Source organism: Meriones unguiculatus, chromosome 11 (assembly GCF_030254825.1).
Source record: "Meriones unguiculatus strain TT.TT164.6M chromosome 11, Bangor_MerUng_6.1, whole genome shotgun sequence".
Lineage (NCBI taxonomy): Eukaryota > Metazoa > Chordata > Mammalia > Rodentia > Muridae > Meriones > Meriones unguiculatus.
In genome coordinates this window covers 57,057,938-57,085,066 of record NC_083359.1, presented here as the reverse complement: position 1 = coordinate 57,085,066, position 27,129 = coordinate 57,057,938, and the positions used below count along the sequence as shown (strand labels likewise).

The following is a 27,129-nucleotide window of genomic DNA, read 5'->3' as shown; positions in this document are numbered from 1 at the left end:
AGAAACCCTGTCTCAAAAACAAACAAAGCCAAGAGCAAAAAAGAGAAAGAAAGAAAAAAGGACCTTATAACAAACAGTCCAAACAGGCTCTCTTCTGGCCCCTTTGCCCTCAGTGCTAACTGTCCTTGACCTAACAAAGCCTTCCCCAAGGGGATGTAAGTGCTAGTCATTGAGAAGTAGCTGGCTCCTGGGCCTGTAAGCTTACTCCCCAAGTTCTCAGCCAAAGCTTTGCTGCATTTGTGCACCAGGCTGTGTGAAGCCGAGCTGTAACCCCATTGCACCCAGCAGCGTGGAGTCCCTTTCTGCCTTCAGCTCACTGCAGATATCTCCTTTCTTCCCCAAAGGACCTTTATGGAGCATGGTAGAAGGAGACTGCCCTCCCTTCCCCCCACCCAAAAGCCTCGCTTACTGTGAAAGAGCAGAAGTGAGACCTCCAGAGAACAGGCTTGAACCCGACCCACTTCTCCAGGGCACTAGTGTTGAAAGGCGAGCTGGATTCTCTCTCAAACTTTGGCTCTGAGTACAAGCTTGCCAAGGGAGCCCGTGGGCCTCCAGAGCCTGCTTCTTCCTTGAGATGGCTGAATAATCTTCTCAAGCCAGGCCCTGCTCTTAAACTGTCCCCAGGACTGGGGCAGGCCCTGCCTGGGTAGGTGGTACAGCAAAATGCTGGGCTCTTCTCCAAGTATGCTAACCTAGCCAAGCTGGGGGCACGGAGAAGTATGTCTGCCCCAGGAGAGTAGAGCCCGCAAAGACGAAATCCTAAGCAAAAATTCAGAGGGAAAAGAGGCCTTTGGGCGACTTCCCCCAAACCCTAGAGCCAGACAGCTGCCTGTCTTGCAGCATTGCGGTATCAGCAAGGCTGCAGGCGGCTGAGGACCCATAGCGCCCCCGTGTGGTTGTTCTCTGCAACAAGCCCCAGAGACGTGACAGGTTGGCATCCCCTGCCTACAATATTGAGAAGCAAGGTTTTGGTGGCTGTCTCACCAGAAAGATGTAACAGACAACAGAGATCTGACTTGTGACAGAGATATTTCTCCATCATTCTGTGTGGAAATGCTGAGCCCTGGTGTTTTGATGCGTGTCCTGACCTAATAGTGTTCAACCAAATGCAAGGATTTCCCAAAGTAGGACCCTCCAATCACAGCACCTGATGTAGGAGCCGGCAGTGCAGCAAATTCTTGGGGGTGACACCCCGGAATCTATGCTTAAAAGTAGGCGTTTACATAGACCTCAGCGGACCACAAAGTCTTAGGCTCAAACTACCCACGCTGGGGAGGGGTCTTCTATGTAAGAGCATAGACGCAGACTCCCAGCGCTCAGTCCTCTACCCAGCTCCCTTACTTGCAGACCAGGAAACTGAGGCCCAGGAGAAGTCCCACAAGTCCCACAGCTGCTCGGCATGTTCCCTCGGAACTTTTTCCTCAATGAACATCAAAGCTGCACACGAAGTGGGGAGACTCCTGCCTGGTTGCGGTGTCTGCACACTTCTCTTGTGTGGCCCCAGGTTTGTTTGTAGTTCCTAGTTTTTGCCTAACACCCCATATGGCCAATGCGCTGGGGGTTGTTTTGTTTTAAGTCCTGGCTCTTTCTGTTGTCCCATGCAGCAACCAGCAGGACTAAAGCCAGCCCACTCACTGACTGAGTGGGTTCAGGGTTGGGGGCAGGAGCACTGAGTAGATGCAAACACAGGATTTGCCGCGCTGCCGGGTTCAATGTCAGCCGCTTCTGACAATATTGGGACTTAAGTGGGGGGATGAGTGGAATGATAGGATTAGTAACAGAATAGTCCTCTGCCTGCGTGTTCTGTGACAGTGGGGTGTCTGTGGCGTGGAGGCCCGCCCACGAGGCATCCTTCTAGGACCTCTGGCTCAGCGGGTGATTTGGGAAGCGGTGAAGGGAGGGGGTGGAATTGAATTGCCCTTCAGACAAGCTCCTGTGCTCTGCCTTAGAGCAAAGGACATCTGGGTCACTTGTCAGATTATAGCACTTTCCCTGCCACAGTGCCGGGCAGACGGACACGTGCCAGACACAGCCTTCGCAGGGGGTGGGAATGAATCCAGTGCAGGGTGACTGGTGCACAGCCCACTGGACTGCCCAGTTTAACTCTGAGCCACTGGGGACACCCCGGAATGTGCTCTTAGGCCAGGGGTGCACTGGGGTGGCCTGCATGGCCTGCTCTTGCTGGCGTTGGTAGATTTATGTCCTTGAGTGGAGGAGAGGGGGGAAAAGATTTCAATTCCCAGAGACATTTGACCCATGAAACACAGTAAGGACTAGGAGAGAGCGGCCCACGGGCGGGCAAGAGCTGGAATCTTGTTAGAAGCCGAAACAGACAATTTTCTAGAATTTAAAGATTGGAACCCTGTCCTGAGGATCACATAGGGTTGGGAATTTCCTTCCTCCAAAGAGCTGTTGAGAGGGGGTGTGTGAGACAGAACAGACACGGAGAGGCCCAGTCCTTCCTGTTTCCAGGTCGTTGAGGCTGGCCTGGATTTCTACATGGATCCAGGCCCAGACCATCCCCTGTGGTTAATTCTGGCTGTGATTTACCTCTTCTGCAGACACTTCTCAGCCCACAGCCCCGGACAGTGAAGAGCCCAGGCCAGGAGTCACAGCAGCCCCGAGTCCCCTCTGGGGACTTACAGGAGAGGTCATTTCCTGTCCTTAATCTGAGAGGGTGGCGACCGCGTTCAGGCTCCTCCTGGGGCTTGCGCGTCACCCAGCCCTGCACAGGGAAAGCCAATCTAGAGGTGAGGCACAGATGCACTTCTCATTCGCCCCACCATGAGCTGTGTGAGTTCTGAGCTCCATGGGTTCTGAAACATGAGTGGAAGTAATTAAGGCTTTGATAGTCAGTTATTGTAGTTTACTTAATTGCTGGCTAATAATTAAAATCTCCCAGAGTGTGGGGAAGCCCGACTCCTGGGTGGTGGATCCCTAGAGCCTCTGGAATTTGCCTGACTCTCTTGGGGCTTTTATTCTGAGGCTGAGGCTCCCTGTCCACTGCTCTCTCAAAGTTTAGCCTTCAGGCCCAAGCAAGTCCCTGAAGCACCCCACAGGGAAGAGCAGTCCTGAGAAAAGCAGCTAGTCAGGCTTGATGCTGCAGAAGCAGGGTTTGGCGACTGTATCTCGCTTGTCCCTAGATCCAGGTGTGAGGATCCATCTGTGGGCGGCAGAGTGTAGGGACCTCCAGCCCTGCTGCCCACCCACCTCTGCCCTCTGCAAGACCCGAGCTGCATTTCCAGGAAGTTTGCTTGGTGTCAGGCCCTGCTAAGTGTGCTGGTGAGCTAGGCCCTCCCTTGAGCCTCACTGCAGCCCTACCAGGCAATGCCATTTCTCTCCCCAATGGGAAGGAGACCTGCAGCAAGATGAGGCGACCTGTTTGAGGTCAGCTGGCTGGGAAGGAGCAGTGTAGGACCTGGATGGTGGGTTTTCTTCTTGACAGCAAGAATCATGTTCTTTTAAAATTGTGTGTTTGTTGTTTTTCAAAATAGGTTTCTCTGTGTAGCCTTGTCTATCCTGAACTAGCTTTGTAGACCAGGCTGCCCTCAAACTCATAGACATCTGCCTGCCTCTGCCTCCCTAAGTTCTGGGATCACAGGCATTGCCACCAAACCTGGCTTCTATTTCTTAAGTTTTATTGTTTGTTTGCTTGTTTGAGACCAGGTCTCTCTACATATCCCTGGCTGGCTTGGAACTCACTCCATAGACCAGACTGGCCTTGAACTCAGAGTTCTGCCTGCCTCTGCCTCTCTAGTGATAGGATTAAAGTTGTGAACGACAGATACTGACCTAAGGATTATGATCTTGACATCAAAAGCCAGTTTCTCCCCAGTGTCCAGGTCTTTAGCTTAGCAACGCCTCAGTCTCGTCATTCCTGGGAGGCCTGTTCCCTTGTCTGATGTCAGGCAGGTGGAAGGAATCTGCTCACGTGTCCCTCCCAATGTACCCCAGACCTTCCCTTCTTGTGTGCAAATTGCCTCTTTTCCTCATGATTTTCTCAGTCATCTTCCTGTCACACAGTGGGGGCATAGCCACCCAAACTCCTGTGTACGTGTTTGTCTGCAGAACGCTGTACAGACACACCTTGCTGTGATGTGCACATTCCGAGGCGTGGGATCACAGTGGGAAGAATGGGGGGGCGGGATCCAAACACAAATGATGAATCAGATTGAATACCGAGGGGTCACACGCTTACCATCGTGCCTCACATGTGGCAAACACGCAGTCACCTGTGTGCAAGTATATTTGATTGTTCGTCCTTAGCTGTTAAGACTCTGTGGACAGGAATCTCTCTGTATGGACACATGCACGCGCACGCGTGCACACATACCACATTTCACCCTTGGAGCTGTGAACTGTTCTGCAAAAACTTAGCTGTTATCCGCACAAAGGTGCCACAAAGGTTGGGAGCACCCTGAACAGCGGCAGGGAGGACATGCCTCCATCTTCGACAAACCTCAGCTCTGTTTTGCCCCCAGACCCACTCATGCTGAGACCACAGGGTTAACCAGGCACAAGCAAGCAGCTTCTGGGACATGGGGACTTCACCAGTTCAACAACTTACAGGTTGTGTTGATGTCATCACAAAGCAACTGGTACCTCAAATCCCTGCATACCTCCCCAGATCTTCATTCTCACCCGGCACAGTGAGAAAGAAGCCTCAGCTATAGGTGGGTACTGAGGTAGAGCAAGGTACAGCTCTGAAGCGGATGAGGGTAAGAGGTGGGGTGAGCTCTTTCGCAAATACAACTTAATGGAATTTTAAGCTTAACATGGACAAAAATGCCTTGGAGACCAGAGGTGTTAATTTCTCTCTCCATCTCTGTGTGTGTGTGTGTGTCTGTCTGTCTGTCTGTCTGTCTGTCTGTCTCTCTGTCTCTGTTTTTCTCTCTCTCTCCACACAGACATACAAATAGGTAAAGTAGGTAGCATATAAGCCTTGGTGTTTCAGTTTCATATATCTTTTCTCCCAAGAGGGCAGACAGACCCACTTTACACATACAGAGAGAGAGAGAGAGAGAGAGAGAGAGAGAGAGAGACACGGAGAGAGACAGAGACAGAGTGTGTGTGTGCAGGAAAAACACAAGGTGTCATATCTCAGATGGCCACCAGGGGACACTGCTGAGGCACCGAGGGAGCCCCATCGTGTAGCCTCTTCAGGACTGTCCCAGCTAGGGCGCTGCCCAGATCCCATCATCCCCGTCAGATCAGCTGTCCTGGCTTCCTTGCCTTCCCTAAGCAGACCCTGGGGTCTGCAGACAATTCATAGCTCTGCCGCCCCCTGCTGGTTGTGCTCTTGCACTTGACCCCCACCTCTGTGCCTCAGGACTGGCCACTTCCCTTTCTGTCTCTGGTTTTTGAGGAGTCCAGCCCTGGGGGACTGCCTTACTCTACTCTGGGGACAGGGGAAATGTAGGGGTTGGGACATAGGACTTTAAGGAGACTGGGGCAAGAGGGCACCATCACTGATACTGCAAGAGTTGATACCTTGTTCTCTCTCGCTACCAAGATTCCAGTTTCTAGTTCGCATCGTGCCCAGCTGTCCCCCAAAGCCTAGCGAACTGGGAATGAAGCTGGCCAGCTATATATGGCTTAGACCTTTCTTTCTTTCCTTTTTCCTTTCTTTATTTTTATTTATTTATTTTGTTGTTGTTTTGAGACAGGGTTTCTCTGTGTCACCCTGACTGTCCTGGACTTGCTCTGTAGACCAGGCTGGCCTTGAACTCACAGAGGTCCGCCTGCCTCTGCTTCCCTGACTGCTGGGATTAAAGGTGTGCACCACCACTCCTGGCTGCCAACATTTTTTTCTTACAGAGACGGGGACTCTTTTTTAATGCCAATATCTAACACTCCCCCACCCCACGTATAAGCATACACGCACATACAACACACACATACACACATGTACACTCATACAACACACACATACACACATACATATGCAACACACACATATATACACATTCATACATACAACATATGCATATACACACATACATATACACATATACAATACACACAACACACATATACATATACATACACACATACACACATGCATACACACACACAAACACACACTACATTTTTAAATGGCAGTGGCACTTGTTCAATCTTGGGATATCATTAAGCACTTACTGAAAGCACTCACTGCGCCACAGTCAGCGATACAGGGATGTCCCGTGTCATGCCAAAAGAGATGAGTTTCTTTCAGACTCAGGTCTGCCCACACATACACACACATACCATACACACACATGCTAGCTGTGTGGCCTTGACTAATTCATTTGATCTCCCAGAGTGTCAGTGTTTTCATCTGTAAAATGGAATGATTGCACAAAACTCACAGAAATGTAAGGATTCAATTGGATGATGTGTGCAGGGGCCTGGGCACACCCAAAAGTCTCTGAATAACTCTCCGTCACTTCCCTCTTTGGAAACACTTTTTGGAGGAGTGTGCACCTTGGCTCTTTTCTGTCCAGACCATAGCAGGCATCACCGTTCTGTGAAACCCATGCCTTGGCACCATGTTCTTGATTCCCACATAAACTCAAGGATTAAGCCTTAAAATATAGGTGTACACTTCCTGACCCTGACTGTGTCCCATGCCAAGCCATCACTTAAAGCCATGGAGCAGCTCACAAGGTGACACTTGCCAGGATAAACAGGCAGTGGCAGCCAGAGAAATGACGCCAGGGCTGTGGACACAGCACGGACCACTGGCGCGGAGGCCTGCCGTTTGTCCTGGTTCCTTGACACCATCATGGGGTAATGGGTCCATGGGACTGGCCATGAGAAACTGGGAGGTGGGGGTGGGGCGAGGATAAGACTGCAAGGAAGGGAGACAGAGATGGCTGGGCCCAGGTTTGGAGCCGGTCCTAGAAGAAGGTGTCCCAGAGGCTCTGGGGAAAGCCATAGAGCATGGCCCTTCCACCCCTCTCCTGGCCAGCCAGCCAGTTACAGCCAGCCTGAGCTCAGTCTTGAGAAAAAAATACCTCTTATGGGATTCGGAAATGTTCTCTTTGGCAGCCAAAAGGAGCTTGCTCTCCCGCTGAGTCTGTGGGTGGAGACAGGCTGGGGCTGGAAGTGGGGGTAAGGCTGGCTTGCCCAGAGGGCTGGAGGGGTTGAGGGAGGAGGACAGGGTTGTCCCCTGTCATCTCTTTGTCACTGGCTGCTGAAGACTGCCTTTTGAGGAGGATGGGGAAGCTAGGTTCTGTTCGGTGACTTTAGATTTCAACATAAAAGGTAAACGGTGGACCGGTGCTGAACTTCGTCATAGTGTCCCCAGGGCCTAGCACAGTGCCTGGTACTGAGTTCTGTTGGTGGTTTTGTTCTTGTTTTATTTTTTTATTCATTTTTTTTATTTTGTTTGGGTTTTTTTTGTTTGTTTCTTCTTCTTTTTTGAAACAGGGCCCCACTATGTAGTCTCAGCTGGCCTAGAACTTGCCATATAGACTACACTGGCCTCATACTCAAAGAGATCCACCAGCCTCTGCTTCTGCCTCCTGAGTGCTGGCATTAAAGGTGTGCACCATCACGCCCAGCCCCAAGTGGGTACTCGATGAAGATTTCTTGAATGGGTCAATAGAAGGGAAAAGAAAGTTCTTTGAGTTGTTGGATCATTTGGATGCTATTTCCATCCCAGATGGGAGAAACTAACGTCATCCTGCCTGGAAACCAAGGTTGAGCAAAGTGGTCCTGACCAGCCCAGACTCCTGCCACACCCATGCTTCTCCCGCCAGGATTCTAACTCTTGAATAGGGTCTGAGCTGCCCCCAGGAGATGAGTGCTCCTCTCCGGCTCCCACCAGCCACCTCTGGCTTTGCCAGAACTGCCTCCTGCACTCCACAGGGCAACTGCACGTGTTCCCAAGCCTTCAGAACACTGGTCTATGATGTGCTGATGGACTGAAACTGACCACATAGGAATATTTATACCATGAGAACAGGCCCTGCCCATCAGAGTGTCCACTCCTCTTAAAGTCCTAAGCACACACCAACACACTGCTACAAAGGAGGTCTGGGGGGGGGGGGGGTTCCATTTTACTCCACCACAGGAAACTGTGCCTGTGACTTCTGTCTTTGCTGCAAGAAGAGCCTCCCCAAACCCAAGCTAGGGGCAGCAGTGGTTATCCAGGGAAAGGCTCTGAGGGGCCCTGTCACAACCCTTGTCAGGGTTGCTGTTTCAGCAGGCCCAGGGCACACTCGGAAGCCTTTAGCTGTACCTGCTTTGCTGGTCGCCTTTGAGGAACAGAAGAGGCCGCTGGCTGGCCCCATGGTCTGGCTTCTAGAAGATGTGCCCTATCTCCCCCTCCCCGGCCTGCAGTTCTGTTCAGGAAGCCCTCTCCATTCACCTGATCTTTCTACTCTCCTTGCCAGATCCAGAGTCACAGAGGAAGAGGACAGTGCAGAATGTTCTGGATCTTCGGCAGAACTTGGAAGAAACCATGTCCAGCTTGCGAGGCTCCCAGGTGGCCCACAGGTGAGCTTGAGCTGTCTTGGTGATGTCCTCTCCCTGGGTCTGGCGGGCAAGGCCCCGGGATCTCTCCACATCTCCACAAGGGCATCCCAAGCCAACCAGGTGGCTTTGGCCTCTGTGAACACAGGTGTTTGGAGCTCCATATTGCCAGTGCTGCAAGGGAAGGGGGACCTGGCATCACAGCAGAAGCCCCTCTCAGTCTTGCCTCTGCTTATGATTGAGCATGGGATTTCACTTCTCCAAATCACTGTGACAATGGCTGGGTAGGGGTGGGAGGCACAGGTGTGCAGTCTTGATACCTGTTCTGTCTGTGGGCCTCACAGTCTCCTCAAGTCTCGAGGGCTTTGTGTACTAAACACCCTTCCTACTTTTTAGGTCCCATGCTTCCAGGATGCTGGGATCCAGACCCTCCCAACAGCTGGGCTCACCAGCCTTCTGCCAACAAGGTGTCCCCTGGCCTCCTCTATCACTCTTGAAGGAGGGGTGAATACCTGGCAGGACCTACATATTATCACCCACAAAATTAGCCCTGCCTTCTTATCCCCTAACCCTTACAGAAGCTCTCAACCCCCAGCTATAGGGCACACCTATCCCACAGCCCTTTGCCCTAGAGCAGCATTCTGGCCCCAGCCCCTGTGAGTCAGAATTTCCTATTTGGTTCCTCTGGGCTTCCCTGAGCTGTTCAGATGAGCTCATACTGTCAGCTCTAAGGGGGACAGAGGGCCCAGCTGAGTTCTGAGGAGGGAGGTGAGCAGGCAGCCAAGACTGGGAAGTTGTGGGGCATGAACATGGAGGCTGGAAGCCTGTGTATTGGGAACCAGCTGAACTGGAGGGAGTCCTCTCTGTCTCCCAGAATTAGAAAACTGACTGCAAAGTTGGGGCATAAGGCTGATGGGAAGAGGACTTTTATTAGCTTAGGGCATGGCCAGTCAGAGGAGTATCCAGACATACTTAAGTGTCCTTGATGTTGGAGAACCTGTTAGCTTTTGAAAATCTCAGTCTCTGTGGAAGCATCATGACTACTGCTGAACCTCGTCTTCAGGAGCCTTCATCCATTGGCCCTAGTCTTCCTGTTGGGACCTTTCTTATTTTCCTACTCCCCACTACCTCCCACATCCCCACTCATATGCCTCCCTTGAAAAACCTGGCTCTTATTCCCAGACATCTAAGCATCTTACTGACGACTAAAAAGGAAGAAACCAAGGGAGTCTGGGAAAAATTGGTCAAATGTGGCTTCAGGAGCCTCAGAACAGTCTCTGTCCCATCCCACAAGCCCCAAGCAGGAATCCAGGAAGAGTGGGGCTCTACCTCCACTGAACCACGCAGCAGTTTAAGCCACCTATAAATAAATCTTGATCATCTTCATTCCCCCATCCAAAGAAGTTTCTGGAACTTCTCTCAGTGCCAGGTCACCGCCAGGATTATGCCAAAGAAGCCAAGAATTGCTGAGTTGCTATAAGAGTCACACCCCAAATGACTCACCCACAGAAGCGAGGCAGAGGCGGTCTCCTGGTGCCCTGATGCATGCCCTGAGGCCCCAGGGAAGTAGGGAAGACTCTGCTTGGATGGCAAACGGAAGCCTAAAGCCTGTTGTAATGGTGACTGGTTGAGACAAGGGCCTTGGGGCCTCTGGCTCCCTTTATGGAAAAGAAAGTACCCACAGCAGTCTGGGTCTTCTGTTTACCATGGACTCAGGGTCACTTCCTCTCTTAGTCTTTGGTTTATATTAGCTCTGGTCCACACTTGGATAACCCAAACACCAGTGTCCTGACTTTTATGGCTCTCTGGCTTTTTAAAGTACTTTCTATCCATTGATCTTTCCCCTTACCTAGGCTAGAAAAAGGACCTGGGAGAAGATATGCCTGTGGACTCCACAGGCTGATGGGGGCAGTTGTGTCCATACAGCATGGGGACACACCAGCCTTCAGAGCAAACATAGTCTTATCACCCAGGGGCCCCAGGGCTCAAGGGGTCCATCTGCTGAGGTTGCTCTCCCCCTGGGACTCACAGGGTGACTTAGACTCAGTTCCTTTTTGGAAACTTACTTCTGAGGTAGTTCCTCTATTACCCTAGGTGCATTTCCCTTGGTGAGGAGAGTCTGGGACTGTGAGGACAGGAAGCAAAACTGACCTTCCCAGAAAGGCAAGCCTGGGCTGGGTGTACACTGAGGATTAGAACAGCTCTGAACTAAAAACCCTTTCCACTGAAATCTAGACATGGGTTTTGGTGGGGGAAAAATGGACAGTTGCAGTGCACACATTTAATTCCAGCACTTGGGAGGCAGAGGAAGGCAGAACTCTGAGTTCAAGGCCAGCCTGGTCTGCAGAGGGAATTCCAGGACAGCCTGCATAGAGGGTGGGCCAGAAACAGATCTGAGTGAGGAATCCTCACTTCCTTATGTGCTTGCTACTGTGGTGGAGGCCAGTTACCCAAACCAGCTCCCCTGGATAGCTCCATGCTCTGAACATGGTCTGCTACTGCTGCTGTCTGTCTTTCCTCTCCTCCAACTCCTCTTGCTCCTCCTTCACCACCACCACCACCATCATCATCATTTTATGGTCAGCTTATTTTTGCTAAGCACTTAGAGCCTGAGTGACCATCATCTGTGCTGAGACAATCCCTGCCCCATTCAGCATATTCATCCTAGGTCTGCTCTCGTGAAGTGCTAGAATGGGGGGTGAGCATTCAGACTGAACCACTGTGGCTTCTTTGCCATCAGGAAACTTACATTATGGTGTTGAGATCCACAGCAACTAGAAGCTGATGCAGAACTGCAAAGGTTGTTGGGATTGCCGGGCCCAGAGAGAAAGATAGGTGTAAGGCAGCTGAGAACATTCAGGAGGTCACTCATTGCCCGTGGGTCAGCTGCAAGTGCCCCATCGTGATGGATTTTAGGAACACTGGTCACTCCAATTCTGCTAAGAAAAAAGGAAGACTATTTTTCTCAAGCTTAATAGAGACCATCTTGGAGGTTTTTTCCTTTTCTCAAGCAACTTTATAAAAACAAAGACAAACAAACAAAAATAAGTGACCTGCGATTCACATCTTTATAAAAGGGATGTGGTCACAGATCAAAGATTCTTTTGCTTTGAGTACCTCATGTCCAGCCATAGGTTGCTGACCCACGTACTTCACTCACACCACGGATTCAACATTGTCTGACTTAATTTAGTTGGGCCACCAGATAAAGAAGGGTCAAAAGTAATTTGGAGTAGCACCATTGCTAGGCTTGGTGGACTTCCCAGTCACAGCCTGAAACAAAGCCCTGACCACCATTCTTGCCAGATCTGAGCCATATTACCTCTCTGGCTCTGTGGGAGAAGAACCCAGGGCTCCTAGCCTCAGGCCCTCTGGTATTAGCCTGCTTGTGGCTTCCTTGGCCTGGCCTAGTGGCCTTAAGGCTTGGGACCCTGGATCTTGCTGTACTTCTGGTCTGTTTTCCTTGGTCCTCTATCTAGTGAAGGCCGTGTCTGTTCACTGAGGAGTCTCTGCTTCTTCCTCTGATGGCCCGGCCTATGATAAGGACCAGTCTTCCTGGAGCCTGCTTTGTATCTCAGGTTCCCAAAAGCTTATTTGTTTATCTTGTTCCTCTGACATCTGACTTTAGGTTTTCTTAGACCTGGTATCTGGGAGTCAGCTAATCCTTTGCTCACTGATAGACAGAGGCGATGGCCACGCCCTGAACAAAAGTGAATAGTCAAGGTCTGCAGAGCTCTGGTGATCGGTCGCCTCCACTCTCCCTCACCCACCGGGCCTCACTGGTCCTTTCTGTAACCATGGAACAGACACTCAGAAGCCCCCACAGAGGGGCATCCCAGCTCGGCACAGAGCGGCTGGGCTGAGGACTGAATCTGTGCTGTCTGCTCCCTCCGCAGCTCCCTGGAGATGACCTGTTACGACAGCGATGACGCCAACCCCCGCAGTGTATCCAGCCTCTCCAACCGCTCCTCTCCTCTCTCTTGGCGCTATGGCCAGTCCAGCCCCCGGCTGCAGGCCGGTGATGCTCCCTCTGTCGGGGGGAGCTGCCGTTCCGAGGGGCCGCCAGCGTGGTATATGCATGGGGAACGGGCGCACTACTCGCACACGATGCCCATGCGGAGCCCCAGCAAGCTCAGCCACATCTCCCGCCTGGAGCTGGTGGAGTCCCTGGACTCCGATGAGGTGGACCTCAAGTCTGGCTACATGAGTGATAGTGACCTCATGGGCAAGACCATGACAGAGGATGATGACATCACGACAGGGTAAGCACAGAGGCCCTTGGGCAGCGGGTGCAGGAGGCAGCAGAAAGAGCAGTGGGAGGGGATTGTAGAAGTGGAATTCAGGAGTCTGCTGTGCTGTGACACAAGGGGTCTGCAGAAGGCTGTTCTGCAAACAGATGTGGCTTATTCTAGAGGGGCATAGTGCATAGGGCTGGTCCATTAATCCTGTCCTCCAAAATGTCAGACCCAAAGAGCCCTGAGAACGTTTCTGAGGCCAGCTCTTCTGCTAACTGGGTAGGTTGCAGATGATTTAATTTGCTTCCATATTTGCAAAAGGAGGCTAAGGATGCTGTCTCCTATTCCACACCTCCTACCTTATCACTCTGGCCCTTGGCTTATATCTTTGGGTTTCTGCTTCTGCAATTCTTCTACCCACAATGCCACACGCTATGTCATACCCTAGTCTATTAAGTCTTCTTTCCTGTCCTTGGACACTCCAGGGATCCTCAGTTCATCTTTTTCTGCCATAATAGACAATGTACACTTTGGGGAGACAGCTTGGACATGGCAGTCTTGGAAGTGAAAAGATAGGAAAATTTTTGAACGGATGGGTTTTGGGGTATTCTGGCCAATTTATTCAAGCCCTGCAACCATAGTGCTGCATGGTTCTGGAAATTTCTCTTGGGTATCTCTCAGCAGACTGCCACTTCCATTCTTCCTTCTTGGTTTTCTGGGGCGGGGGGGTCTCCATTCCTAAGACACCTAGAAAAGCAGCAGAAGCCCTTTCCTTAACTCTCAAATATCTAAAATAATACTGCCAGAGATCACTGCTCCTAATAAAATCCTGCAGCTTCAAGGGCATGGAGAGACGGAGCTGAGTTCCAGGCCCTCCACCACTCCCAGCCCACAGCCCACCCATGGGGATAAACTTGGCAGATCTGGTCAGGGTCTGTCCAGCTGATGAGGCTGCTCTGGAGCAAAACAACTGACGCATGAATGGCTTGTTTACTCCCTGGCAGATCCCAGGGGCAGCCCGACCTCACGCTCAGATCCGCCAGCCTGGAGCTGGGCTGGAGATAAGTCATGCTGTATCCAGGACCCAGCTGCTGCTGTGGTCAGAGCCTATGTGGGGAGAAAGGAGAGCCAAGGTGGTGGAGAAGCTGCTCCAAACAAACCATATGCCCTGGCCAGTGCCTGTGAGGAGGCATCAGGTCCTTGTCCCCTGAGGTGTCAGCCTGATAGGACAGAGGGAAACATAATGGAGCTGAAGTTTTAGGACTGTGGCCTCTATGCTAGGGAATTCCAAGACTGGCAGGACCCTCACCCTCAGGGAGCATTGTCACGACCCCACTAATATCCCCAAAGTACCAAGGCACAGGACCCTGCATGGAGAGACCCACTCTGACTACAGTAGCAGGACTCCTAGAATTAACTAGCTGTCTGAGCTCGAGCTAGCTAGTGAACCTCTAGACTTTAATCTGCCTATCTGCTGAATGCATAGCTGTAGGACTATCTATGGCCCCTTATGAAGATAAAAAGGGTTAATATAAGTACAAGGCTTAGTATAATTCCTGGCTCAGTGAAATGCCTCACAATGTTAGCTGTTGTTAGAGTCTCAGACTGACTAATAGACACACCCTTGTCCTCAGAGAGTGTACAGGAGTGTATAGTCTGTACTGGTCCCCACTCACCCAGAATCAGCAGCAAGGGCAGATCTAGTAGCAGCTGACTAATCCTGCAGACATGAGGTGTGAGGCACAGAAGTCTAAGGGGACGACAAGAAAGAAAAGGTGTTGCCTTTGTCCACCATCCAGCTCCCACCTTTTATCCTAGTTCCTCTGGGTAATGCCTGTGCCCTTGATTGAGTTCATTCAAAGTCCCCAAGAGCGGCGTGAAGAGGAACTCGACCTCTCTACTCACTCCGCAGCTGGGAACCAGAGAGCTCGGAGAACATAAAATAAATGGCTGTCATGACAATAGTCACAAAGTAGATGAGACTGTCGGTTGTGATCCTAGTTTGCAATGTCATTTCATACAATGGAATGTCATTTCATTCATTGCAATGTCTTTTGTGGTCAGTTTTCAATCAGTGGTAACTTTTTGCCCTAATTTTAAGTGTTCTCTGTCCCTGAGTGCCTGTCCAGGACCATAAACGGAAGTCTGTCTGTCTTAGTCATTGTTTTATTGCTATGAAGAGACACCATGACCATAGCAACTCTTATAAAGGAAAACAATTAATTGGGGCTGGTTTACAGTTCAGAGGTTTAGTCCATTATCATCCTGGCAGGAAGCACGGTGGGATGCAGGCAGACTTGGTGCTAGAGAAGGAGCTTAATCCGCAGGCCACAGAAGGGGATTGTGTGCCACACTAGGCCTATCTTGAGCATAGGAGACCTCAAAGCCCGCCCTCCCAGTGACAGGCTTCCTCTAAGAAGGCCACACCTCCTAATAGTGCCGCTCCCTAAGGGCTAAGCATTCAAACACTTGCGTGTATGAGGCCATTCCTATTCAAATGGCTCCTGAATGTGCTTAGGAAGCTAGCACTGAAAGAAATCAGTTCATAGCACCCATTTAAAGCAGACTCTAATGCAGACCATTGCTCCTCAGTTAAGTGTTTTCAGATGACACATTGTGCTTTCATAGTAAAGTAGGATATGCCAAAGTCCAGAAAAATCCTCAGTTGACCTTGTAAACCTGAGCTGCCATTCCTCAGCTTCCATTACTCTCGTCCCCATTGTGGTTCTCAGCCAGATTTTGAAATTTGTAAAAGTGAACTGGAGAGATGGCTCAGTGGTGAAGAGCACTCCGGAGGACCTGATTCCAATTCCTAGCACCCGAAAGGGCCGCTCACTCCCACCTGTAACTCCAGTCACAGGGCATCTGACACCCCTTTTCTGGTCTCCAGCACTAGATGTACATGTGGTACACAAAAATAAATGCAGGTAAAACATGCATACAAGTTTTTTGTTTTTTGTTTTTTGTTTTTTTTTTTTTGTTGTTGTTGTTTTACATTACTTTCCTAAGAAAATTGATTTTCCAGTTTATAAGATGAGTTGGACCCTTTTCATCCACACGGTGATACCTGCATCCACCCATCAGCCAGGGCCTATGGCCATCTAAACTTCTACTTCCCGGGGACCTCCAGAGCTGAACCATATGAACAGTGCAGCAGATTGCTGAGCCTCCTTTGGCCTTCCCCCTGGGTAACACAGTTGGCCACAGGCTGGCCACATGAGCCACAAGGGACAGCGGTGACTCTCACCGTCTCTCAGTTATCCATGGGGACTGGCCTCTGGCTGGTTCTTTCCAGCTGTCTTCAGCTTCAAGTCAGCTCTCCTGGCCCTATATAGCAGCAGTGGCTTCCTGGCTTATCACTCAGCAAGTGCATGTTCTTCAAACAAGCGAGCACCATAGACTAAAGACTCTGATGCTGCTGCCAAAGCAGTCACGTGCTTAAAATTAAGTTTAAAAACGAGTGGAGTATATAGGAGAGTCAGCATGTTAGAAGAAACATGCAGTTCAGTGGCACTAAATACATTCACGTTGTTACCCCTTGACACCACTGTCCACCTCCAGGACATATCATGTGACCAAGTTGAAACTTCATTCCCATCCAGCAGTGGCTTCCTTCCTGCTTCCCTCTCCACCCTGGCAGCCACCATCCGCAAGTTTATCTCTGTGGATTGGACTATTCTAGGCAACTCCCTCAAGTGTCTTTGATACATGTTACCTAGCATAATATCATGAGAGCTTATCTAGACTGTGGGATGTGTCAGAATTTCCTTTTTTAAAATTTGTGTAGTTTTATTTTATGTGCATTGGTGTATCGTCTGCATGTATGTCTGTGTGAGGGTGTCAGATCTTGGAGTTACAGACAGTTGTGAGCAGTCGTGTGGGTGCTGGGGTTTGAGCCAAGTCCTCTGGAAGAGCAGCCAGTGCTGTTATCCACTGAGCCATCTCTCCAACCCCAATTTCCTTTCCTTTTTTTTTTTTTTTTTTTTTATGGCTGAATAACATTCACTGGAGTGTGTGTACTATATTCTGTTTGTCCTTTCATCTTTTTAGCCACCTTTTAGATACTGGGAATTAGGTTACTATGAACCTTGTATAAAGACCTGTTTGCGTCTTTGCTTTTAGTTCTTTGGGGTGTACATACAGGAAGAGCTGGTCACAGTGTTCTATGTATACGCTTTTGAGAACCACTATTTTCCATTGAGGCTGGACCATTTTACATTGCCACCAGTTCTTCATTCTCTGTCGGCTCACTGTGCATTAATTTCTTATTTAAGAAAAAGTAGCCATCCGAATTGTGCTAGTCAGCTCCCTGATACTGTAAAATGCCTGCAATGCTTAAGGCTTCAGCCCATGGCTGGCTGTCCCTGCTGCCTTGAGGCCGTGGCAATGAAGTACATTATGCAGGAAGGCACAGAGAAGCCAGTTGCCATGAGAACAAGATCTCCTAGCCTTTAAGGGGACATTCCTAATGACCTGAGGCATTATACTAGGTTCTGCCTCTTAAAGGATCTGCTACCCCAGAGCCTCCAACATAGGACTTCTGTGGAACACTTAAAATCCAATGATGGGGGGCTGGAGAGTTGGCTCAGTGGTTAAGAGCACTGTTGGTTCTTCCAAAGGACCCAGGTTCAATTCCCGGTACCCACATGGCAGCTCACAACTGTCTGTTCCAGGTGATCTGACACCTTCATACCAATGCACATAAAATAAAGTTAAATAAATTATATAGTTTAAAAAAATTAAAAAAAAATCCAATGATGGTCAAAAAAATATTTCATTGTGTATTTTCAAATATATTTTTTGGTTTTGTTTGGTTGGGGGGTTAGTTGATGGTTTTTGTTGTTTAGTTCTGGTTTTTCAAACAGAATGAAACCATAGAACACAGGAGGGCCTTGAACTCACTGTATAGCTAAAAAGGACTTTGAATGATTTCCTGATTCTCCTGCCTCCACCTCCCACATACTAGATTATAGTCATGTGCTGCCACTGGCTTTTCTTTTTCTCTTTCTTTCTTTCTTTCTTTCTTTCTTTCTTTCTTTTTTTATGAAAGTAATTGTACATATTTCAATATATGTATACAATGTGGTCAGATTAAGTAATTAACATATCCATCAACTAAGACATCAATTCCTTTGTTAGAAACATTTTAAAAATCTTCTCTACCAGTTATTTTGAAATATACAATTAATTGCTATCAACCACAGACTATTGGAAAACATTTTTCATACTTTAGTAATGCCATGGAATGTTCAAAGTTATTCTTGGAGCTGAAGAGATGGCTTGGCGGTTAAGAGCACTGTCTGTTCTTCCAAAGGACCCGGGTTCAATTCCCAGCATCCACATGGCACTCATCACAACTGTCTGTAACCCCAATTCCAAAGGATCTGACATCTTCACAGTAATGCACATAAAGTAATATTAAATAAATTATTTAAAAAGGATAAAATAAATCTATTTTTAAAAGTTACTCTTCAGTCCCAACGGTACTTCTGTGCTACCCCATACAATCCACCAGCAACAGCCACCACTCTGCTCTCTCCTAAGGAGACCCACCTTTCAGCTTCCACATCTGAGTGGTCCATGAACCTTGTGCACCTTACGGACTACAGTTAACACAGAGTTTCTCTGTTTTCATCCAAGTGACTGCAAGGGGCAGAATTTCCTTCTCTCCGGTTGATTAACATTCCTTCACGGATGTACACCACATTTTATTTATCATTCATCCATCAGTGAACACACAGGTTGAGTCTGCGCCCTGGCTATTATGTATTGTGCTACCATAAAAGTGTGGACGCAGGCGTATCTTCAGTATACCCAGTCATGGCATTGCCAGCCGCAGGGCTCATTGTTGAAGGAACCAACACGCTGTGCTCTGTGATGCCTGCCCTAGTTTTCATTCCCACCACAATCATGTGAGAGTTTCCCTCTCTCCACATCCTCAACCAGTGTTTTTTGTTTTTCTCTTGTTTAATCATAGCCTTTCTAATGAAGGGGAGATGATGTCCCATTATGGTTTTGGTTTGCGCTTCCCTAAGGAGCAGTGATGTCTCTGAGTGACTTTTGACAATTTGGCACTTTTCTTCACAGAAACATCCACTCAAACCTTTTCCCCTTTAAAATTTAGACTATCTGGATTTGGCTATTAAGAGTTCTTTATATATTTTAGGTAATAATCCTTTATTACATATATGATTTATAAATAATTTCTACCATTCTGTGTGGTGCCCCTTTACTTTTCATTGATAGTGTCCTTTGATAAACACATAAAAAAATGTTTTGGTTATGGATGGTCTTGGTTTTGTTTTGGTTTGTGGCAAAATCAAATTAAATAACCCAGACTGGCCTCAAGTTCAAGATCTGCATGCCTCAGCTACTTGAGTGCTAGAATTGTAGGTGCAATATGATGCCTGGTTCAGAGAGAGAGAGAGAGAGAGAGAGAGAGAGAGAGAGAGTGGTTGAGGAGGGTATGTGTGGATCTCACTATGTTTTCTAGACTGATTTTGAAGTCCTGGCCTCCACTGATCCTCTTTCCTTGACCCCCATAGCAGCTGGCACCCCAGGTGCACACCATTACATCCGCTAACGTCTTTTACTTTGAAAAAGTCCAGTCAATCTGATGTTTTTTGCTTCATTGCCTGCGCTTTGGGGATCACACCCAAGAAATCACTGGTAAATGCAATGATGTGTAGCTTTTCTCCTATGAGTTTTATAGCTAATTTTTAAAAATTCAAATTCAAAGCCTTTTATACCTACCCAGAGCACCACTGCTGACTCAGGAAACCATATTTTCCTAAAAGTTCTCCCAACATTTTGAAGTAGTCTCCTTTTACATAGTATTAATTTCTATAAAAATCATTAATATTCAGCTGGTCCCTGCTTCATAATAACTCTTGCTGATTAATTCAAATATTATTGTCTGGGAAAATGAAATAAGTATAACTTCTCATCTAAATATGTCAGCAGATTGCTAATGATTGCACAGCTCTTCTCTCTCTCTCTCTCTCTACACACACACACACACACACACACACACACACACACACACACGTTGTTCCTGTATGGCAGGAGCCTAGATGTCTGGTGAGGTCCTGGACGGAGAATGGTGGTTCCGTTTCTCTTAGGGGCAGATAGAGGTCCAGGCCCAAGTGCGCTAAGCCAAGGTGTGGAAAGGGTTTTTCACAGAGCCTTACAGTTTCAATTTTTGACAGTGAGATCGCCAGTGGCAGTGGGATCTTGGGCATTCCAGAGCCTATGGCAATACCAAAGTGTTACAGCTGTGTTACAGCTCTTGACTGAGCTGCTGTGCTGAGCATGGCAGAAGCTGGAGACCAACCAGAAGGCAGATATGGTGAGAGTCAGGTCAGTGGTTGGTTGCTGAGGCAGTGCCGTAGCCCGGTGAATAATGGAAGCCCCCTGCAGCAGGCAGCACAAGGCTAGCCGACTGGCAGTCAAGCCTCCGGTGGTTCAGGAGCTCACGGTGGTAGGCAGGTAGTGGCCTGGACAGGTAACCCAAGTTTGGATGTTCAGCATCAGTCCTCTTCTCTGAATCAATGGGTCCCAGATGGTATTGAAGTATGAACCTTTATTCCTGTGAAATCAAGCACAATATAAACCCTGGGCAAAGGGAGGGATTTTGAGGGTGACTGTGTTTGATTTGATGGGATACTTAACAGTCCTATCACAAGAAAGATAATACAGTGCTTAATTATCCCTTGGGGGGGTGGAGTCTCCAAGAACACTTGAAGGTCACTGCTGGACTAAGATCCTTAGCAGGTTGGGGCATTTCTAGGAATTCCTAGATGCTTGCTAGAGCAGTTTCCTTATCAGAGAAGGGTCTGGACTGTAATCTGCCCTAAGGGCTATGTGATACCCTAGAAGACCTGGAATCATCCAGTCAGGGAAGACTGTTTAAACCCCACTGAGAAAAGAGCATTTGTCATCAGAGACCAAGCACAAATAATTGGCTATCCAGAGACGACCAATTTCAACCTTATCCAGCAGACACATACACAAAGAAAGGAAGGAAGGAAGGAAGGAAGGAAGGAAGGAAGGAAGGAAGGAAGGAAGGAAGGAAGGAAAATAGTCCCCATCCAATGTCAGTACTTTCTAAAATGAGCCAGTTTTCCAGACCCCTCCTGTCCTGGTACCCCTCCCATGAAAGTTCTCAGGCTGTCAGCAAGCCTCTTAAAGCTGGCACCTGTACTGATCACCCGAGTGACACCAGAAGCAGCCCTGCAGGGCGATACTCAACCCATGGCACTGCAGACTGTCACAGATGACAGGTTGGGACATTTTTACCCCTTGAAAAGACAAAAGGAATTTGTTTTTCTAAAAATAGTGGGGTCTGGAATTTAATCTAAGTAAGAAGATAAGTCTCCCAGCCATCTGTCCTCCCATCCCAAAGTCCAGAGATGGGCAGGAGGGAGCTAAGGCCAGAGGCAGACTGAAGTGCTGAGGCCAAGCACTTCAGAGAGACATGAAATCAGGGTCCCCTCAACCTGCCCCACCCCATCTCATCCCCCATGTGGTTCTAACTTGTGTCTCCATGTCTGTCTATGTCAGGGCTGGTCTGGGTGGGCTGTGTTAGAACTCTGTGGCAGTAACTGATGGGAAGGGGCAGTCCAAACCAGCCACAGGCCTTCCAACCCCCACAACTCCAGGGGGTGCCATTCATATTATAGAGGTGTGTCATCTGCAGTGCTGGCTGGACTGCCATAGCACAACCTATGCCAAGGGCCACAGAGCGGTAGGACAGCATCGGTGGGCTCCATCTCGAGGGAGCTCTGTGTAAACTGGGCGGGCTTGCTGTGACTGCCACACCCTGTCTCTTCCAGGTGGTGTCTGTGCTCTGTGTGTGGCTGGATGTTCCGGCTTCTTTCTTTCTCCACTCCCCCATCCTCTCCTTTTTCTCCCTAGCCTGTCCTCTTGAACTATGCTTGGGGGCTCAGCAACAGATGGGATTCGTTTCCTCTTTGGCTCTAAAGTGTCCTGGCGTTGAAAAATGTCAAATAAAATAAACTGTGGGCTCCTGCCTTCTCCCAGACTGCCTCTTTATCCCTGAGGCACTGAGCTCAAGTCTTAAAGAGACACCTCCAGTCTCATAACACAGCCTCCCACCTCCACCTCCCGGGAGCCCCATCTACTGCCCTCCAGCTTAGCCCACACCTGACTGCTAGGCCCTGATACCCATCCAACTCTGCCAGGGACAACAACCCTGTGAGGGTACTGGGCTTGCACAAATTTCCCAAAGAGAGCCTCCTGAGTGGAGTTGGACAGAGAGAACTGTCCTGAATCTTCCTTTGCCTTTGCCTTCTGTTTCCTGGATACTCTTAAGCATCCCTTTGGTGGGCAGCTGGCCCAGTTCTGTCATTGCCCTGAACACGTCTGGTGGTGAGGGATAGACACATGGGGAGGAACCAGTGCTAGGGAGGTGGCTTGGCGGTAGAGCACTTGGCGAGTGCATGTGAAGCCTTGGGTTCTAGCCCTGGGTGCTTTTCTCATCACTGTGGTCAGATATCTAGGCAAAGAAACTTAAAGGAGGAAGGGTTTTCTTTGGCTCACAGTTTGAAGAGGTACAGTCTATCATGGCAAGGAGGCAGGGTGACGTGAATGTGATCAAACCACATCTACTGTCAGGAAGCAGAGAAGAGACAGGGAGTAGGCCAAGCTATAAAACCTCAGTGCCCTCTCCCAGTGACACACTCCCCCCAACAGTGCTGAGGAGCAAGCGTTCAAACACATGAGCCTATGGGGCACATTTCACATTGAAATCATAATACCCTGGTACTAAATAAATGGAAATAAATAGATGGTAGGTTGGATACTTTCTGGGGTACTTTTTTTTTGGCGGTGGGGGTGAGGATCCAGGTCTCTCACTGACACTAGAGCTCATGGATGGAGCTAGATTGGGGTCAATGAGCCCTAATGCTGGCATTACAGATGCATGCTTCCATGCCTGGCTTTTACAAGGATGCTGGGGATCCAAACCCAGGCCCTCATACTCATGCAGCAGAAACTTTATCTCAATCATTCTGCCTCTGTCCCAGGTCCCGAGGCTCCAGGGATATCTCACAAAACCCAAGCCAAAGTGAAGTTACTTAAACTTGGTAAATGATGCATTGGATGTAGGCCTTCTTCTCTTTTGAAGAAGCGTCTCATTGCTTTTCAGTGCTGTCTTGACATCGTTTGGGTGTCTCCTGCCCCCAGCATGCAGTTAATTAGACAGGCTTTTGAGATCAGGCTTAGCAACACAGAAATGTCACAGCTGCCAGAGCAGCATCGTGGCTAGAAACACACAGCCAGACTGCTGGGTCCTCTTTCTTACATAATCTTATGTAAGGCTAGATGCACTCCTGTCTCCTCTTTTGCTATCACAGCTGAAGACTGTGGACCGAAGTACCCTGTCTTGTAAGATGTGAGAATTAAATTTGTTTACTTTAGATATCATAATGACTCAATGCATGCTGCCCATCATTTGTCACGTGGTGACAGACATCAACACCCCAACAGGCCTGAGCTATCACATGCATGTTCTCAGTAATGGTAACACCATATTTACAAATATGCATCTTCCTTCATGCTGAAAATTGTGTTTCTAATCTTCACTGGTAAGAAGCACAATTTACTTGCTAAAGCAATATGGACTCATTCTGACCCTTTTCACTTGTGCATGCAATGTTCTCCTTCGAAAGTGGTGCCCACATGTGGCTGGGGCTCTGAGTCATGAGTACAGCATGTAGCTCGCATAGAACTAGGTTAATTTTAGGAATGGAGAGATGGGTCCGTGGCTGGGTGCCTGCTACTCTTCCAGAGAACCTGAGTTCAGTTCCTAGCTCCCACATTAAGGTGGCTCACAACCACCTATAAGTCCCGCTCCAGGGGATCTGACATCTTCAGAGGGCACTTGTACCTCATGTACACACACACACACACACACACACACACACACACACACACACTTAAACATAAATTTACAAAGAACTAAGAACTAAGCTGTTTGTGCCCGGGCTCACAGTGACTCTTAAGCTGTTTGTGCCCAGGTTCACAGTGACCCTGGGCTTCCCCGTCATGGCCCCCTCTCTGGGCTTGCTGGCCCATACTCAAACATTGCTTAATGCAAAGGGTAGTTGGGGCTGGCGTCTTAGTTCACTGGGTGCTGCTATAATGCTACAAAGGGGTCATTTATGAAAACACGGAGATTTATTCCTTACCCTTCTGGGAGATGAGAGTCCAAGACTGAGGGGCTAGTCTGCTAAGGACCTTCTGAGGGGAAAGTCAAGAGAACATACGTGAGAGGCGGGGCTTAACTCATGCTTTATCAGGAACCCACCCCCATCATAATCAACCATGGATATGTGCTGTCGTGACCTAGTTACACCTTAAAAGTGCTACATCGTTTATTTTAAAAGATTTATTTATTTATTTATTATTTATACAACATTCTGCCTGCATGAATGCCTTTGCATCAGAAGAGGGCACCAGTTCTCACTATAAATGGTTAGGAGCCACCAAGTGGTTGCTGGGAATTGAACTCAGGCTCTTTGGAAGAACAGCCTCTGAGCCCCTGAGTCATCTAGCTCTCCAACCCATCCCACCGAAGATTTTCTAGCACATGCCCCCATCTTAGATGACACATTAAACCATGAGATAGGCATCTCCAGAGCATGCAGATCTGGAGCAGGGACTGCATGGGCATGAGAAGGAAGACAGGGTGTGCACAGGTTATGGCCATGGGCACCTGAGGCTTGGAGATTTTTAGGAGGTTAGTGAGCCTTTGACACGGGTCAAAGAAGCATGGTTATTTGCTCCTAGTGGCATTAGCACTTTCAGCCTGTTCTGTCTGGGTCACAGACACAATGCCTGTGTGTCAGATGTCAGGTGTCAGGTGCATGTATGAGACAAGTGAGTGGAGGAGAGTGTGAGACACAAACGCCATGAAAAGGAAGTAAGAAGCAAAAGAGGGAAGGGGTGTATAGAATCAGATTTCATCGGCTGCTGTGATGGAAGGGGCTAATTTGAGAGAACCCTTGACTCTCAAAATTCTATTAATCCACAAAACGCAACAGTGGACCATTCTCCTTCTGCAGAGTTAGTGTGTATCTTGTGCAGTGTCTCTTGAAACCTGAGTAAGCCGAATATTCCAGAGGGGCTGCAGGATGCATGCCTGTTGCTCTGGCAACAGATGCTGACTGAGGAGGGGCCTCTCCTCTGGGTGTCCTAGTAACCTACAATTGAGCTGCTGGAGTTTTCACTGAGTGTGATGACATGCAATTTGGCTGACACTCAGGGAGGACAGGCTTGAGGAAAGCTGTTGAGACGAGTGTGGCTTTGCTCTATCAGCCCTGCCCACCTGTCTCCCTGTCCATTCGTCTCTCCTTTTTAACTGTCAGCCTCCTCCTTTGCTCCACAACCCATATGTTTTGTGATAAGCCAGCTGGGCTTGTGCGAGCCTGAAAGTTTTATGCAAGCTGATATTACCACAAGTTTGGAGGTCCAATAGGCTATGTCAGATCCCGTCTCTGAGGCTTCAGGAAAGCTGTTTGTTCTAAGCATAAATAACATTTTTGGACTGGTATTGTTGTCGGGGTACAGTATATATAAAGTACTTGGTATGCAGTAGGTGCTCAGTGAATATGTCTTTCCCCTCTTCTCTTGTTTGAATTTCTAGAAATCCAAAGCTATAAGGGCCATCTTTGAAATAGACTTTTCCTGCCGAGGTGATGAGGTTTGGTTGCCATACTCATCTTTTGCATATCCTCTTCTCATCTGGGAGCCTTCCCTAATTTCCCCCATTTCAGTGTGATTGCTGTCTGACTCTGGGCTGCTCAGAACCTCATGTGCACAATTTGCACTACAGTAATTTGTGCTTTTATGACTCCTTGACAATCGTAAAGGAATAGCTTATAAGACACTAACATAGAATTATCTTATTTAATCTTAACAACAGTATGAATTAGATACTCTTTACCTTGATTTACAAGCTAAGGAACTGGAACTCAGCTTAACTGGCTGGTGGGATTCCATACCTTCAAAGTGGCAGAATTGTAGCAAAGCCCAGACCTCCAACTCCCATCCCAGTCTATCATGGCCTTGCTGTGTGTTGCTGTTTCCCTAAAGCCTGGGAGCATGGTGGAGGGGGTACCACATGCCTTCCACTGGTGCAGCAGCTTTCCAAAGACAGTCATCATGGCTTCTCCTGTCCACAGCTGGGCTCTCAGGCCATGCTGCTGAAGGCCCAGAGAGAATCACTGTTAGAGACCTCTGCTGGCACGCCCCTAAGCAACCTCTCCATCTTCCTCACATTGGACAGCCACAGAGTGGCCACAGCTGGGAGTTCCGGGCCAGCGGCAACTGAGCAACCCAAGCCTCTGAATGTGCATCCTTGTTTGACTCTAGCTCAAAGACTTAGCTGTCCCAGGATATTCCTGAGGGGCCAGCTCAGGCCTCTGGGCTATCAGATGTTTCTGGCCGGGCAGCAAAGGACCATTCAGTGCAGCTGAAGAAAGGCCAGCAGACCAGGCAGGAGGCTTACCCACCAAGCTCTCTTCAGGAGGATGCCCCAAAGAATTATTCTTCCTTCACTACCCTGACGACAGTGGCGCAAGCACCAGCGGATGCATGGAAGGCTGGATTTGAAAAGTGAAGTAGAAAAGAGATCCAAAGCATGTAGCTATGTCAGAAATGGATAGACACTTACTGGATATGCATGGCAGGCTCACAGAGAGAGCAGGTGAGGGAGGGTAAGGTGTGTGCCACAGATAGGGCTGAAGCTCTGTGCATACCCAGGAGCTAGAAGGAGAGATGGGCGGTGTGGGAGGTCCGTCTTAGCATGTGTGAGAGGCGGCTGGATGTGGAAGCAATGTGTATGTAAGGCCATGCACAGTCTTTATGGGACAGCCACATAAACAGAATGTCAGAGAGGAGGAGGGACTTCCAGAAGGAAGTGAGTGACCTCGCACCTGACCCCAAGCAGGAAGAACAGGTGGGGTCTCCCATTCCTCACTTCTCCCTCATCTAGCTTGTATTCAAGGGTTCTGCCCTGAGTTCTTCTCCTTGCTGTGTGGCATCACCAGCCGGGAGATGGAGACCTAGCTCCCACCCATCCTAGCTCCTCACACTCTCTCACCCCCTCCTCTCACTGCTCACCCCCTCAATGCCTCAGGCTTCCTCTACCCTGTTGCTTGATTTCATTCTCAGAACAATTCTACCACTTTGAAGCTATGGAATTCCACCAGCCAGTTAAGCTGAGTTCCAGTTCCTTAGCTTATAAGTCATGACAAGGGGCAGTTCAGGATTAATACTATGTACACATGGCCGTACACATGGCCATAGGGCAGCTAGGAGCAGGGGCTCCCAGGGCCACTGCTGTTCCACTGAACATTATTAGGTGAGGCCAGGGTTTATCTGGCTGTCATTTCCCTTTCCAACCCCTAAT

The 27,129-nt window shown here is 48.9% G+C and overlaps 1 protein-coding gene across 4 annotated transcripts in view; it reads left to right on the top strand.

Annotated features, from left to right (window-relative positions):
• Positions 1-27,129, top strand: part of Nav1 (neuron navigator 1) — a 239,969-nt gene that overhangs the window by 134,896 nt on the left and 77,944 nt on the right. For all 4 annotated transcript variants that reach the window (XM_060364356.1, XM_021636656.2, XM_021636654.2 and 1 more), the window contains exons 5-6: positions 8,382-8,484; positions 12,357-12,722. In XM_060364356.1, the coding sequence (XP_060220339.1) occupies positions 8,382-8,484; positions 12,357-12,722 (469 nt within the window). The remainder of the gene's footprint in view (positions 1-8,381; positions 8,485-12,356; positions 12,723-27,129) is intronic.